Here is a 16,559-nt window from a genome sequence, read left to right as displayed (position 1 = left end):
TAGCCTAAAAAAAATTGGGAGGTGGTGGGGATGACCATGTTGAATGAACCCTTTACCATGGAGATGTTAATCTTGTGTGTAAGTGGATGGTTAGATTTCTAACACCTGAGACTCCTAAAGGCTGTTGTAAAACATGCCTTTTGATTGGAAATTTTCAGTCAGTAAGAAACTGGACCACATATAATCAGTTTATAATGCTCCATCTTTCCACAATTGAGTAATTCTTAGCTTCAGGTAGTACCATTGCAGAATAAAACACCCAATTCTGTGTGGTGCAGTTGAATACCTTTCCCAACAGCTGTATGATCAATTAGATATTATTGTGATGGGAACATCTACAGTGTTTCTGAATCTTCTACCTCTTTCATGTATTTCCTTTAATAAGTGAACCCAACACATGCAGCCTTTTAATATATTTTTTTAACTTTTAAGTCCTTTGATAAAGTCAAATATATGTAAGATTAAATTAAGAAATGTTTAAAGATGTCAGCAACTGTAAAGTATGTAAGATTTTTAGAAGCGCTATATTTTATGATTAGGCTGTGTGTTGGATTATGACAAAATATTGGCCTTGGAGTTCAAATTATTTTCTTTCACAGTCAACAGGTTCTGGTAAGTATTTTGGAGGAAGACAAATATGAGTGAGTGCAAGTGGATGCAGATAGAGCATCTGGAAGGAGCCAGTCACTTGTAATTGCTTTAGGAAAAGATTCTGCACTTTTGTGAAGAGTAGATACCTGTCAGCACTGAAGAATATTTTTTGCAAAGATTTACTTTGAGTGTAGGTAACTGGATTGAAAATAGTTGGTAGCGTATAGGTCATGAAATTAGGGCCTGAGCCATAATCACTTGAAATCAATATGTCTTTTATTGATTTCACTGGACTTTGAGCAGGACCCTCAAGGAGCTCACCCACATTAGGATATTATGCTAACCCGATAGCCGCTGTGTTACTCTGTCGCCTGGAAGCTGTTTTTCCCTCCCATATTAGTATCTTGTCTTCAGTAACTGGACTGTTCATCATGTGCCTTTTATGATATGTTGTTTGGATACAAACTAGTGTGTAATTTGGAATAATCCTGTTAGGTTTCTGTGCATATTTTACATTTACCACTGTTTACTCTTCCCTTTCCATTTTGCCTTATCGAGAAGCAAGATTTGTCAGACTGAACTGGATATTAACATACTGGCTCTTTGTGTAATGGTCACAGCTTCCTGTTTTGCAAACAAATGGCTCTCCTGACTGTATTTTCAATGTAGTATGTACTTTCGGCTTCACTCTTGGTATAGTTAATTTGTCGCATACGATGATAAAAGTTATATGTGTAGTGTAACTTCAGCAGTCACTTTCACATTTAGAGATACGTAGTGACTAGAAGTCTAGTTATGAGCACTAAGTTTAAGTTAAATAAATGCTGACTTTCACTTTGATGGTCTAGAGTGAGAACGTCACAGGATTTTGATTTTTGGCAAAATTTTGCTGAGAATTTTGCATCAGGTTGGTAACTTGGAGACCTTGTTGTCATAGCACAAAACCTGAACTGGTAAGGCTGTGTGAGCCTCCAAAGCCAGCGGAGGTCGAAGAGAGAAGTTGTTTGCTTACATTCTGTGGGTAGTGTGCCGTTGGAAAGCTGCCAGATTCATAACCTTGAAGACTGCAAATATTTTTATCTACTGTAGTTAGTTACACTGGCAATAGCAATATGAATTGCCACATAATACCTCATCCAGACTAAAACAGAGTACTTGTGTTGTCAGTAAGATTGCTCACTCATTTTGACTCATTGAGACTCTTGCTTTTATTTTTATTTTAATAAATGAACTAGTTACTGCCAGCTGTGCTGTAGATGCCTGTTGAAGTGGGGAGGTTATCTTCTGAATACATTACAAGTAATTGTCCATGTGAGCATAGGACCTGCAAGATGAGGGTTATGTATTTCAATGTGTGGGAGAAGAATCTTGTATAATTTAAAATAAAATTAATATGACCAACTGATGGAGACTGGAAAATAGAGATTGTATCCAAATAATACTGCTGCACAGTGAGTCCACGGTTTAAAATTCTGAATTTGTTGACATAAGAACTTCAGTAATCCGTATTACAGACTTTTGGTGAACATACTCAGGCAGTTTACCAGAAATGGTTGTGACGGATTGATAACTTACATATAATTTTATTGTATTTAACTAAGTAGTTTTATAGAGGTTGTTCATTTTATACAGCCTATCTCTGCGTAAGTTGTGAACTTGAAGTCACTACTTGCCAGTTACCTGATTTGAAGTGTGACTTGACTTTGAAGGTAGCTGCTTCCAAATGACTTCAGGGTTTTGTTCCTGATTTATGAGCTGTTGAACCTGCTAAGCTGATGTACCCATTAGATAGTTTTGATTGTGCTAATGAACAAATGGGCCTTTGGGTTACAGCCCAAATTAAAACCAGAAAGAAATTGTGTCAATAGCTAGCGTACTGAAGTCCTCTCACCTGAATCCCTGTTGCTGGTTTTAAATTAACTGAGTGGTCTTGTCAACACCAATGTGACAACTGTTTTCAAAACCAGAGCTAAGAATAGGTACATACACTATTACAGGCATGCATATACTACAAATTCTGACCAAATTTGCAGTTATTTCATTCCTTAATGAATAGGATAGGATGTAACGTGAAAGGATGAGACTCTCTAATGCTATGGGATAGCAGGTTAGCTCTTAGGACTTGCTCTGTTATTGAAGCCCATACATAGCTGTTTTAAGCAAACTTACGAAACTCCAGCGTAAAACTCAGCAAGCTCTTCCATCCCCTTTCCACTCCTACTGAAAAGCATTTCCATGAATGACAGCTACATCCATTAACAGCCTCCTGTGTTGGTTGTCTGAGATCGAAAAACTGCTTAGTTGCCTTTCCACACAATGGCCTGAATAAGGTCTTTCCAGCGCTGTTAATACATCGTCTAGTCTTGCGACAGTGTAGGTGACGGAGCCACATGTCTCGTGCAATTTGCACTGGTAGAACCATTTGGTGGCTCAGTCATCCTGTGTCTTTCTCACCCTCTAGCATTGTTGAAGCCTAAGCCTCTTTAATCAGTCTGTGAACCCAAAATTTGCGCTGTGTCCTAGTTCTCTTGCTCCAAGTCTGAAGATCATACATTTCTTTAAGTTACTGGAGTAGCTGTAATCATTAGCAGGCTGTTTGGGCCACTGTTATCAACCACAGTGTGAGGTTATTTACCTCATTTTTAAAGAGCTTGAGCATTCTGGTCTTCTCTGAACCCAGTTTTTTGCCCAGAATGGCTATCTATCAGACTGCTGAGCTGATGACCTGCTATTTGCATGGCTTACAAACCATATACCATTTATCAGCAATATGGGATTTGACTTTGATCAGATTTCATGGACACATATGAATAAACTGCACGCATGTACAGCTTGTCTTCACATGACTGCACAGTAGGGTGTTGTTCCTGTGTGCACATAACTATTCGGCTAACGGAGCAGGAAAAAAAGAAAACGGTGAAACTGATTGTGTAGACATAATTGCAATACAGTAGGACTGTTAAGTGTGATTTCACCAGAAATGGGAAATGAAGTAATACTTCCTATCACCTACACTAACACACTCCTTTGACCCGAGTATTTTCCAAGTCAGCTTACAAAAAACACTTCTGGTGCCTCAAGTATGGATGCTGATGTAAACTAAAGCTTTGGAAGCAGTAGCTCGTACACCCAGCACGTGGTATCTTGTTATTCCACAAGTTTTCTGCAACTATTTAGAAAAGCCCTACAACAGTCAATATTAAAATGTTATCTCAGCCAAGTAACCAAGACAAGCGGTAAAAGTAAGTTCAGAACACACAAATGTGGTGGTTCGCTCAAACTTGAGAACCTTGGTACCTGACTTCAAAATTGTCTCACGTAGCCAGGTCTGGTGGTTTTAGTTCTCTAAAATCCTATCTACACCAGTTTCAAAATCACTTTAGCTAAGCCAGTTTTAAATTGTTTAAAACTTCTGCTACATAGACAGGCTGCAGTTGCAGTACCATTCAGAACGAGATGAGGAACATTGGGGAAAGTAAACACAGAGCAGTTAAAAAGAAACATTCTCTAAGGGAGAGATTACAGGTGTCTTTCTTACAGTGTTTTTAATTACCAGAGCATAAAATGTCAAAGCAACAAGCTATTTTTTTTTTCTGTTTCTGTATTCCTCCGAATAAAAAAAGTAAGTTTTGGTTAAAAAAAACCTTAACATGGGGCCTTAAGACCTTATATATTCTAACTTTAGCATGGAGAGTCTATTTTTACAACCACGTTAGAAATTCTGTATATAGGCCTGACTGACCTTGTAAGTATAGTGGTGCTAGCAGCTAAACATGCAATATTGTAAGGCTCAGTATAACAGTAAATGCTGATTTATTTTGATTATTGGTACAAGGACTCCTGCTCACTGCCTGTGTAGAGACTCTGCATATTTTGTGCTTGGAAATACAGTCCAGAATATATTCAAACTGTGAATATATAACCTAATTTTTCTTTTCTTAGGGGTAAAGATATATTACAATAGGTAGTGTTTTATATAGAATACAGTACTTATTTTTATTGTTGCATAAATGCAAAGTATTTTTTTCAGAATAGCAAAGCATTACAGAATTTTTAATCTGTTGGAGAAAACACTATTTACAGTATGCCCAGTTCTTTCAGCAAAGCTTTTGGGGTGGTATATACCAGTCGGCTCTACCAGCTTCATTTTGTGCTAATCTTTGGCATTGCTGTAAAAAAGAGCTATCTATTTTTTCACTCATACTAGCCCTTATTGGCACAACATTGAGAGAGGCAAGGAGAACCATGTTTCACCATTGGGGTTGGGCTAGTATTGGCAAAAACAACCAATCTTCATCATATTGTTGTCTTTGCTAGTTAAAATCCTTTAAAAATCGTACCTGATGTAATAGAAACATAAGATTTTGACAAACACCAAAATGAAGCATTACAATTTGCAGCTTTCTAGCTTTGAGTGTGGTATTTTTGTCATAAACATTACAGGCATTGGGCTGTTGAAGTGAATGAATCTGGCTTTCATGTAGCTCAACAAAACGTTGCTTTTTATAAAATCAAATCATTGTAATTCGGGGTTCTAAATTCCTGCTCACTTTTAATAACAGCATCACAGTATCCACTTCTATGAGAGTATTTAATACAAATGCCTGTGGTTTTCAATGTTACTAACATATTGTAACATCAGTAAAGTGACTTTCAATGACAAAGACCGTTGTGTGTATTTTGTTCTCGTAAGTCCTTATATTTATCACTTCCTGTTTTATAGGTCTCTGTAAAAAAAAGGTGCTGCATGCATGGCAAAAAAAAGCTAATGGCCAATAGAACAGAATACAGATGCGATTTTTCAAATTCCAGGGTTGAAAATGATCCTGTGAGCTTCCCCGTCTTTGTCTTAGGTTCCTACTGTTCCCAAGGCAAAATTACTGTTAAAATTTTATTGATTTATTTAAAATAATTAAAAATTAATCTAAAATTATTGTTCCTTAGGTTTGCATGTCTGAGGGCAACTTAGAAAAAAAATCTAAACTATGCACAATTTGTGCCCAAAGGTTAAGAGCAACCACTCCACTTAGTATCGTATAAGCATCCTTCCCAGTATGCCTTTTGGGAAAAGAGAAACCCTTAATTCTGAGTTATAGATAACTGTTTCCCTAAAGCAGGAAATTTGCATATTCAGATTGCCCACTGAATCAACTCATAATGAGGAAGCAATTTTCACATAGGTTCCAAGTGGCTTTTTTTTAGCTAGATGACAGCAAATTCTGTATTCACTCCTGAACTGTATTATCTTAGTTTATGTCTAAACATGAAAGATGATTAATCCTATCAGTCCCTGTGAATACCATGGATTTTTGAAATGCTTACGGAGAACAAGCAATTCTTCCTTGGATAAGCTAGAATTTATTCCTGGGTTTGGAGCAACCCCTTTTCCAGTTTTCTCTGTTTTGTGTTTACAAGAAGATCCCTGAAGAAAACCCTGTTGGTTCACACTGATGTTCTCGGAGCATTTCACTGCCCAGTAGCTGGCTGGTGCCAAAACTAATTCAGCCTGGGGAAATAAACTGAGAAAGGCATAGCGTGTTTGTTACTGTCCTCTTCTTTCATTGCTCCAGACACCTGTTACGCTTCTCATTAAGAAAAAGTACTGCCCCCCACCCCCCCAAACCTAAGATGAACAGATTTTTCAAGCCAAGCTTTTATTTGTAGGCACAATTTTACTCCCACGTATTATTTCATCAGTAATTCTCATGACTTTTTGCATAACTTCATACTTGTATAGTAGTGTGGAACTTCCGTGGCATCTCGGATAACTTAGTAAGTTACAATTATCTACAAGAATGTTATATTCATTGTTGCCTGATGTTTTCTTTCATTAGTAGTTTCAGGCCTGTGGTGGGTGGAGAATTGGAAGAGCAAAAGCAAAAAAAAATTGATCAAGGTAAAACAGCTTAATGAGTGGAGGGAAAAAGCGGGGAAAGCAAGCCATGCAAAAGCAATCACTCACCACATGCCCAACCAGTCCCGAAGCAACAGCTGTTTTGGAGAGACTTACCCACCCCTGCCGCAGATTTACTGCTGAGCATGATGTTATGGGGCATGGAATATCCTTTTGGTCCACTCGGGTCAGCTGCCCCCCCACAATTCCTCCCAGCCTCCTGCCCACCCTCAGCCCACTCACTGGGGTCCCAGAGTGAGAAACTGAGAAGGCCCTGATGCTGTGCAAGCACTGCTCAGCAACAGCTAGAACACTGGTGTATTATCACTGCTATTTTAGTCACAAATCTAAACGACAGCACCCAACAGGCTGCTATACAGAAAATTAATTCCATCCCAGCCAAATCCAGTACAAGACCAGAAATACCATTAAGCAGAAGTGTGAGAGAAACGTGTGGGCAATGTGCATTTTGGTAAAGATGTCATCTTTTTTACGGTAAAATTAACAGTGGATGAATATTGTATTTATGCAAAATGGTCTAATCAAAACTCTCCAGGAAGAACAGGCTTTGCTTCATACTCGGCTTACTAACTTTGTCAGCTGTCAAAGTTCTAACTACAGCAAATCTGATGTTGGCTACTTCAGTCAGACAAACCCTTATGGACTCTGATCATTATGTTAGAAATGCTTTCTGTAGCATTCCTTGTGTCTTTCCCAACTTTGTGTGCAACAGGACAGTGTACAATTATCAGAATGGGGAAGTATAGCCACATCTACACCTTTAAAACTCATTTTTGAGGCCAGAAAGAGAAATAGTTAGGGAATGAAACTAGAAGCGATATGCAAAGGGGATTCTGACTTTAAGTAGTGACTAGTTGCTTCTTTAGGTGAGATGAGCTAGCTTTGCCTTTACAGCCTAGAAATGAGAGACCTAGATTTTAGACTGTTCTTAGCAAGCTAGGGTATAAAACAGTATCTTCAAATAAGATTTCTGCTCTGAGGATTATTTCTGTTGTTTGTCCAGTGCCATATACACACATGTATGTATAGTTTTGCTTTCATTCCTTAGTGCAAAGGTTCCTCCCCAACAGTGCTCTAAACCACTAATGTAAGAGAAATACTTCTTTTAACATTCTTCTGACACGCTTTGCATTTACAAGGCTAGCAAAAATTTGTATCAGCCCTCTGTGGTAGGTAGAAGTGACCAATGTTAACAGAAGTTTTTTCCAGTAAGTTTGAACTGCCTCCATATAGTTATGCCACTCCCTCTTCCCATACAATGTCAATCTCCCTCTAAAAAAAAAAAAATCATCAACCAAAAAACCCCACCAAACAAAACCCTCTTTTTTCCCCTGAAAAATCTCAGGCAAAAAGGTCTTGCCTTTCTGTATCTGCTTTCATGTAAATTCTGCGGTGTTAGTAAATTACTTCTGTGATCTGAAATAGTAATCTGGCAAGAATTTTTTGAAGTGGGATTTGGCCCTTGTATGTTAGTTGGCATATGGAGGCAGGAAAGGCTACTGGTTAGGGTTTAAAGTGGAGATGATAGAAACAGATTTAGATGTGACTGAAGTCTGGCAGCTTAGAAGTTTATTGTTAAACGGAAGGTTAATGTATAAACAGACACAGCGTAGTTTTTTGTATGTTTGAAAGTAGTTTATATAGTGACACAAACATAGCAAGAATCTTACTGGAGCATAAGGCCCCTATACAAAAGCACACTGCTAGAAGAGTTCTCTGCCATGTTTTGTTGCATCACTGGAGTTCTGACAGGTAGTCTTATGCTCAGTGCATGGTGTCACAGACTTCATCCTGAAAATAGCTAGCTGTCAAAATAAGCCACTCAAACTTACTGATGTTCTAACAGACTAGCATAAAATGATTATTCCAAAATCTCTTTCAGTTTGTACATGTGTCTTATGCTGTCAAAAACAAAAGAATATGTATTATCTTATGTCATAAACACGACACTGTTTAAGAATGAAAAAGGTAAGTTGCACTCCAGGAACTGGTTTTAGTGAATCACAGGAAAGTAAACACAGTACAGAAAAATTTCATATCTGCATAATTTGAGTTATATGTAGTGAATTGCAAGTTTATGAAAATAAAAACATCTTCAATAATCACAGGTTGAAAGTTGAAAACGACAGTGCAGGAGTAGTTCATCGTCATTGTCAAAACTAAAAAAAATGCAAGTGTGTACAGCAATACCTTCATAAAATACGCAATTTCCAATACTGAGATACACAATCATTGGAAGATTTGGCAAAGCAAAACACAAACTGGAATGTTAATCGTGATCATCCATAGCTTCCTTCCTCTTGATTTAGATGCTCATAACACACTGTATGAACTGAAAAAAAGAATAACCACTTATTAGATATATGGTAGAGAACAAGTTTTCACTTTTTCTCCAGAATACCCATTGTCACTACCCTTTTCTGTAAAGAAGCTCAGTCCATGAACAACAAAGCTTTGAAACTAAATAGGAAAATTAGCTAATACTTAATTAAAACAAAGCATCTCCTTAATAATAACAACAAAAAAACCAAGAATACTTGAATGTAGTGTTCCCTTTTCTTGCACAGATGTGGCCAGGAAGCCAAGACCTATAAGCTTCACTGTGACTTGTGTCTGTCCCCATGGCACCACCCCAGCCTTTCCTAGGAAAAATGCCGACCAAGCCTTAAAGTGGCAAAAAAAGTCACAAAAAGTGATGTTGGCAAGCAACATAGCCTCTTAGATTGTCTTGAACCACACCACTAAGAAGTCCAAACAAAAATGCAAAACAACATTTCACAGAACTCTAAAATATGTGAAAAGTTTTTGAGACAATACTCCGCAAAACTCAGAACCTTTATGCTCTCGGGTAACACCACAAGGATAGAGAAGACAGAAACAAACTCAAATCATTACTGTTCGTCTTCAGTTTTAAGTTTTTCTTCAGTTTTACGCTGTAACTTTAACTGAGTCCTTAAAGTTCACTTACATCATCATACTGGAAGTTCACAAAACCCTGCTGAGATGTATCCCTTCTTCTAAAACATTCTGCAAAAATGCATTGAAAAAAAAACCAGAAACCAGGTAAGAAGAATTACAGTTAATACATTTGTTTAAAATGCACTGTACTTTCATTAAAGTTATTCATAAAAATGAATGAGAACTCATGAAGAATACTGCAATTCATTCCAAGACTTCATTTCCTGTTCTTTGTTTTTTTATTATCAGATACAACCCTTCATGTTCTGTTGATAAATAGTTTCCCAATTTTGAGAACATAACTCTTCTAGTCTCTGGAATAAATGCTGCATTAGTTTTAAGACCATTTTTCAGTGGGGATTTAAAAAATATAATTGTTCCAGTTCTGCCTGTAAACTCTATTGAAATAAACCTATTTTGTGTTACATAAAAGTTAAAGTTGAACTTGAGGTAACTGAGTAATGAGATTTTATTAAATAAAAATATTATGGGGATGATCATAACAAGGCTATAATCCAGCATACCAGTGAGAGCTCTGAGTTTCACACAGCAGGCAATGTAATCATCAAATGTAATCTTTCCATGAGTGCTGTATCGCCTTGTGATTGCCGTCACTGCTTGTGGGCTCAGCCTAAATCCTGTTTGAAAATAAAAAGTCTATATTGAAAAGACAGGTAAGTTAACAGAATCCAACACATTTTTAATTGGAAAGATCATGGGTCAGTTACTGCAGGATGATAACTGGTACAAGGAAGTGCTGTAAGTCAGAAGCAAGAACATTTCACAACTTACCCATGTTCATCAAGGCTTTCTCCAGTTCTTGACGATCCACTGTACCACTTCTGTCGTTGTCAAAACTTACGAAGTGTTGCTTCCAGCCATTAACCACAGCCCAGAGTTCTTTAAACTCATTAAATCCCAGTGTGCCAGACATATCCCTCTGATTGCAAAGCTAAGAAAAACATTTATCTTAAAAATTTTTTTAAAAAGCGCCCTCTTCTTCAATGGAAATTTGTATTTTTATCATCTGTAGTTAAAAACTCTTTCCTGAAGGCCAACAGTTACAATATTTTACTATTATTGATTTTTCTGGTAGAAAACTAACTACAGCATCCCACAGCACGGTCATAATACTACCGACCAAAACCAAAGCTCAGATAACTTGCTCTCCGCATTTCTCAGTGAAACACAATAAAACTATTTGCTCTTTGTGAATTTAACTTAGTTCACACACTTCTCTTTTACCTGACGCAGTGTAATTGTTACCAATAAAATATACACCTGAAATAAAAACAGATGCCAAATTAAAAATTACTTTGAGTATCATCAGTGTTCTCATATTCTAAGTGGTTTGTTCCAGGTGAGCTAACAGCCCTTCTGGTTTCATTTCTGTTTTTTTTCAATAGCAAAACATTTGAACATGACAACTCAACTTTTGACTAAAACACTTCAAAGTTTCCAACCTTGCGCAGTATACCTAAGTCTTCCATAGGTCCTACTGCTGAATGCCAGATACCACCTCATTAGATACTCAAACCTGATTCATTCAGGGAACAGGATTTAGGGGGACTGTATTCAGGCTGTGTAGTACAAATGCTTAATTCAGTAGGCAGGACATCTACAATGTCATCCAATTTCAAAAGCACAATGAGCGATTTGCACAACAGTCCATTCTGGGCTGCCAGACCCGACTCTTCATGCAATGGAGAAACAGGCCCCTAGGCTTGCAGGGATACCACTTGTTGTAAGAAGATCGGTCACCGAGAGCCTCATTTATTAGTATTATTTCATTCAGCAAAATGACTAAGAATGGAGTTGTGTAGTTCCCCAATTATAATGATCATAACACTTATCAAATAAGAGCTGAATGGTAATTACAAAGCATTTCTCAAATTCTGGGCACCTTCTCATCTCTGCTTATGTAATGCAAAAATGTTTACAATTCATAGTAAAGGATACATCCAGCATTGAGATCATGAGTCTGCAAGTCTCTACGTTGAAAGCTGTTTAAATTAGAAAAAGGAAAAATAAGTTAGAAGAATGATTTTCAGTTTTGTCTAAACATAACAGTTTAAATTGCTTTTTATTATACACTGATAATATATTACAATGTATAAAATATTATATAATTGCTTCCACTGTACGTAGCCATACCATACTTTGATCCAAGTAAGATTAATCATTTTTTATCATTACTTGTTAGAAAAGCTGACAGCAGACAACCTGGAGGCAATTCAAGTTATACTTAAAATTAATTTGCTCTTATCTCAATCTAAAGGTTTTGGGTTTCAGTCAAAGTGGTCATTTATATTTCACCATAGACACCACTTGAGGAAGCCAGTTTACTCATAGAAGCTCAATTTTGTAAACTGAACACTAGGTGCCCAACAGAGGAGTCCCACCAGAGAAGTTTTTGGTCAGTATCAAAGCTCAATTGAGAAAACAAAGCAAAACATCTCTTTAAGAATTGGCTGTCTGTTACAAAACACTGAAACTCTACAGCTCAGCAGTGGGGAACTAAGGAGGCTGAGAAGGGAAGTCCTATATGCACAGAACTGAATACAGAGAATTTATGTTTGAAGTAGCCCATGTGGAAAGAAAGCCCTTCCACCATGCAAACAAAAAAACCCCAAACATCTGCAGAAGGCACAACTACAAGCATTTTCTAGTAGATGGCATAAGAATTAGTATGCTTGAGGGTTGGGGTTGCTTTGGTTATTTTAAATCATTAACTTACGTTTATAAGCTCCTGCAATCCCTGACTGGGTGAGACATCTCTGTAGCTCATCAGCATCTATTTGTCCATCCTTTTAATAACAGAACATGTATCAGCTATTGTTTTAATTCCCTCTCCCAGGCTGGTTATTCCCAGTACCCACTCCCTTTGCAGTGGCATTAAATTAGTTACCCCTTCAAAAAATAACTGATTACCTGTCTGCTATATGATAGAAATTGCCTTTTATAACCCGTACCTGTTATGATGTTTCTTTTGTGGATATTTTTGCAATATGCATTAGCTTTCTCATCTAGTGATGTACTAAAAAATGAACAGGATCGGCAGGTTTGCTCTAAACTTAACTGAAAAAAAAAAAAAAAAAGAACCACAAACCCACATCAAATATTGGTAGCATATACCCCAGAGTCACCCTAATAGAAACCAAGTTGCAAAATTTTGAACAGCAAGACAGCTCTCCTTAAAAGTACCAGTCTTAACTTACTCAGTATTGTGGTCACTTTAGATTACATGTTTATGATCTCACTGCTACAGTACTGCTACCTAGAACCAGATCATAAAGACCCTCTTCTCAAGACAGCCTTAAGACTCACAAATCTAAAAAAACCTCGTTTTTTTTGAATACTAAGTTGTTTGCAGAACAAACAAAAGCAGAAAGCAAATTGAAAGAAAACCAAAAGAAACCCGGAAAAGATACCAATCTGCATGTTTGGAAAATGACTCACTTCCAGTGCATCCTGGGCAGGGCCAAATAGAGAAAGCAACTGCCAATTCATCGAAAGCAATGAGCTGTCAAAAGCGGTGCTGGAATTCTAGGTAACTTTCCTCAAACCCCAACATGAAGTTCGGTTCACAGATAGTTTGAGTATAATATAACCTCATTCAAGGATGGAATATTATATCTGTAGATATAAAAAATGACCTGACTTTTGTAAAGCATTAAATAGGGAAAAGAGAGTTTCTTTATATTTGAAACAAATTTATTTGCCTCAGCATTTTCCTTATGTTTTCAAATTCAGTACGCATTTTTTCTTCTTCTTTTTAAGAAGAGAGATATGCTACTAAATGGCATGGTAGGAATGGCACAGCCAGGCAACTTTCAGAAATGAAGTATCATTATTTATAGGACAAATAGTAGTTAATATGTTACATAATATTTGACAAAGTCTGAAAAAAGACCAACAACATTTTGATTCTACGTGAAATTAATTGCAGCTAAACCCAAAACTGCTTCCAATCTACTCCATCAGTCTAACTATACAGATGCATCTACAACTTAACATTCAGAGGACAATTAAAAAAAAAAAGAAAAGAAAAAAGAGATTTGAAATAGCATGCATATTAAGCAGCGAATCTCTTCAAAGCCCTTGTGTCTTCTGGAACAAAGGAAGGATCTGCATAACTTTAAAATAAGGAGGAAGACAGAAAAGCATGATTTGTAATCATGGTTAACATTATCAGAAAGATGCTTGGCTTTTTTTTTTTTTTTTTTTTTGAGTAGAACTTAAGCAGTTAAACTAGACAAGGCATAGGGGCTTTGCGAACAGACTAAAAAAAGAAAAGTATTACTTCCTACAAAGACAGACTCAATTAATTTAATAAAGATTTGAAACAATACCTTTGACTTTCTTCTCTAGACAAAGAAAACTAATTCCTCAAATCTAAGACAAGATCTCTGTGGCAAACTACTTCACAGAAAGCTCAGAGATAACATTATGTATTATATAGGCATAAAAACTACACAGAGAGCAGCAAACCATAGCCAAAAACTTTACTAATTCTACACTAAGTACATACAGAAGACCGTGAGATGTAGCTTTTTACAGACTTGCACAGATGGCTGTAAAAGCAACTGACAATTTATATTGTCATTTCACTGTCTGCTCGCAGGGTTTTTAGTTCTGCACGGCCACTGGTCTCTGAAACTGACTCTTCCAATTCCAAAGATAACATTTCAAAAGCTGCCCAGTTCATTTGAATAAGGAATGATTTCTAAGAATAAAAAGTATTTAAGAGTACTAACTTGAGTACTCTTACTTAAGTGCTAACCGGTTCCCCAGCTTTCAGTGACCACGCCTCACTTGAGAAGCCTCGGGATGGTCTATGCTTTGGTGAGGTCCAGCTCCTGCCACCTCTTCCCCACAGGGCTGCATCCTGTTTGCCGTTACCCCCCTTTCTCTTTACATCAGGTGCTTACTCATTTTTCCAGCGTCAGTCACTGACTCCACTGCCGATTCCTGGCACATCCAGGTGGCACCTGGTGCAAAAGCATCTCAGCTGGCAGGCAGACTGTCAGCACCTTCAGCAGAGTTTAGCTTGGGCTCCACCTTACCTGAGAGGCCTGCCTCACTACACGCAAGTCATTCCAGTGCTCTCCTTTACTACAAAAATACATAGTCTATGTATTTTCATAAGCACAGTTAAAGAAGTAACATATAGATGGTAAGATGCATTATAAATTGAAAAGATTACCATAGAGAACAAAAATAACCCAAATTGCAATCTTAAACTGGGAATTTAAACATCAGCTACTATTGCTGAATTCAAACTTTCATGTTGTGGTTATGTCTATCTGTGGATAACATCCAGGAGCAGAGTTTTAGATTTGCGCACACCCTAGAAGTGTGCAATAAATACACATGGCTAACACAGACAGAACTTTTTTTGTTCTGTCTTATTTGACAGAACAAAAACAGCTGAGAACAGCTCAATAAACCTAACTTATCTGCTCCTAAACTTTGTAACATAGTTCAAGAACTACTTATTTCTAGTAACATGCATAATCACACAAAACCAATATATGACACAAAATTACATGAAAGAAATTAAAAATGCTGTGCAGAATGACAGGAAAGTAAAAAGAAAGGCCTGAATGAAAGTTGAGAGTGCCTTTTCCTCTAAAAGAATAATCATTCTATCCTACCAGCAAACCCAGATATTGGCACAACTCAAGACTACTTTTCCATTTGTGAGTCTATTAAGATCATGTAACAATCTCTTTCTTATTAGCATGTCCTGCTCTCAGCTAGCCCATCTCCACAGCCCATACTTCTCATCAGTTCTGGCTTCTCTCTCCTGAAACTAGCAGCATTCCCCACCCAGAGCTGAGCTACGATTCAGTTACATTTCATGTAACTATACAGTCCCTGTACATACTTACATAGGAAATACAGCACCTGCATGCATACGTGTATATATATACACATATGCTTATTGCAGGGGGGTTGGACTAGATGACCTTTAAAGGTCCCTTCCAACCCAAAGATTCTATGATTGACACACACTATATAGAAACTAACAGCATTATTTAAACTGTATAGATACTGTGTGTATATAGCTATATGGTACAGCTACACAGCTATATATAGCAGATAGGCTAAGTAAAACTATTGTATTTGACGTTGTTTTTTTTTTTTTAACTTGAAACAACAATTTTCTTCACTGCAAATATTAGGCATTCCTCATTCCAAAAGCTAATGTAGAAATTATTCCCCAAGGGAAAAAAAAAAATCCAAAAAATAAATAACATTTTATAACTTTACCTGCCCTGCTACGGCAGCAAAATAACCATACAGAGGATCCTGAGCTTGTCCAGGGAATGCTGGTCCTCCTGGAGCTCCTCCATACTATATAAATCAAGAAGAAAATTAATTTTAAATCAATGATTCAGCTAACTGTTAAGAAACTGCAGTGTTTGTACTTAAGAATCAACTTGTGTTTTTATAAATACACGTCATACAAAAAAGTCAAACCAACCAAAACAGAAATTTATTTTAAAAAAAACCAACAACCAACCAGCAAGACACAATCTTATCGATATACTCATTTATTATGAGTAGATCAATGTAAGACTTTGCATAGAAGCAATCCACTGATCTAGATACAGTATGGCATATCTCATTAAGGCTGAATTTCAGTCTGCTACGAGCAGAAAATGAGGTACTGAAGATAAGACAAAGGCACTGCAGATATTTCTTTTCACTTCAAAAAAGTGGTGCAAGACAGATCTCTAGGGAAAATACTTGGAAGAAAATGCATTAAGCATGGAAATTTTTAAATAAAATGGATTCTTAAGTGAAAACCATGGAATGACATAAGTTAATCCTGTTTGACTGAGCCGAACCGACAATCTGTGTAACGGAGTCTGTACCCATCTTTTGCCAAGACAGGAATACGCCTGTTTCGGAGAAGGCCGGAGTTTGATCAGGCGTACCTCGCTCTTCCATGCCGCTTAGCCGTTTACTGGCCCCAGGCAGCGAAGACAGCTTTACACAAGGTATCGGAGATACTCCCGGAGATATCCCCCCATCGGGGGATGGGGCGAGAGGCCGACGCGGGGAGCGGGAGCGGACCCGCAGAAGC

The 16,559-nt window shown here is 37.3% G+C and overlaps 1 protein-coding gene across 1 annotated transcript; it reads right to left on the bottom strand.

Annotated features, from left to right (window-relative positions):
• Positions 1-8,776: 8,776 nt before the first annotated feature.
• Positions 8,777-16,423, bottom strand: SRI (sorcin). The gene is made up of 8 exons (XM_010288115.1): positions 16,373-16,423; positions 15,740-15,823; positions 12,201-12,270; positions 11,423-11,466; positions 10,256-10,403; positions 9,988-10,101; positions 9,474-9,532; positions 8,777-8,837 (listed from the first exon to the last, which is right to left on the bottom strand). The coding sequence occupies exons 1-8, from the start codon at positions 16,421-16,423 to the stop codon at positions 8,811-8,813; spliced, it is 597 nt and encodes a 198-aa protein (XP_010286417.1). The 3' UTR covers positions 8,777-8,810.
• Between the last annotated feature and the right edge of the window lie 136 nt (positions 16,424-16,559).

The sequence above is a fragment of the Phaethon lepturus genome, unplaced genomic scaffold (genome assembly GCF_000687285.1).
Source record: "Phaethon lepturus isolate BGI_N335 unplaced genomic scaffold, ASM68728v1 scaffold11145, whole genome shotgun sequence".
In the NCBI taxonomy this organism is placed as follows: domain Eukaryota; kingdom Metazoa; phylum Chordata; class Aves; order Phaethontiformes; family Phaethontidae; genus Phaethon; species Phaethon lepturus.
This window is presented reverse-complemented; position numbering and strand designations above follow the sequence as displayed.

Bases quoted from the DNA above. Each gene is read 5' to 3' on its own strand.
- SRI (XM_010288115.1), bottom strand. From the start codon at position 16,423: ATGGAAGAGCGAGGTACGCCTGATCAAACTCCGGCCTTCTCCGAAACA. The intron at 11,467-12,200 runs GTAAGTTAATGA...TAATTTAAACAG, and splicing joins GATTGCAGGAGCTTATAAAC to CTTTCAACGTAGAGACTTGC. The intron at 9,533-9,987 runs GTATGCTGGATT...GCATTTTTGCAG, and splicing joins GAAACTCAGAGCTCTCACTG to AATGTTTTAGAAGAAGGGAT.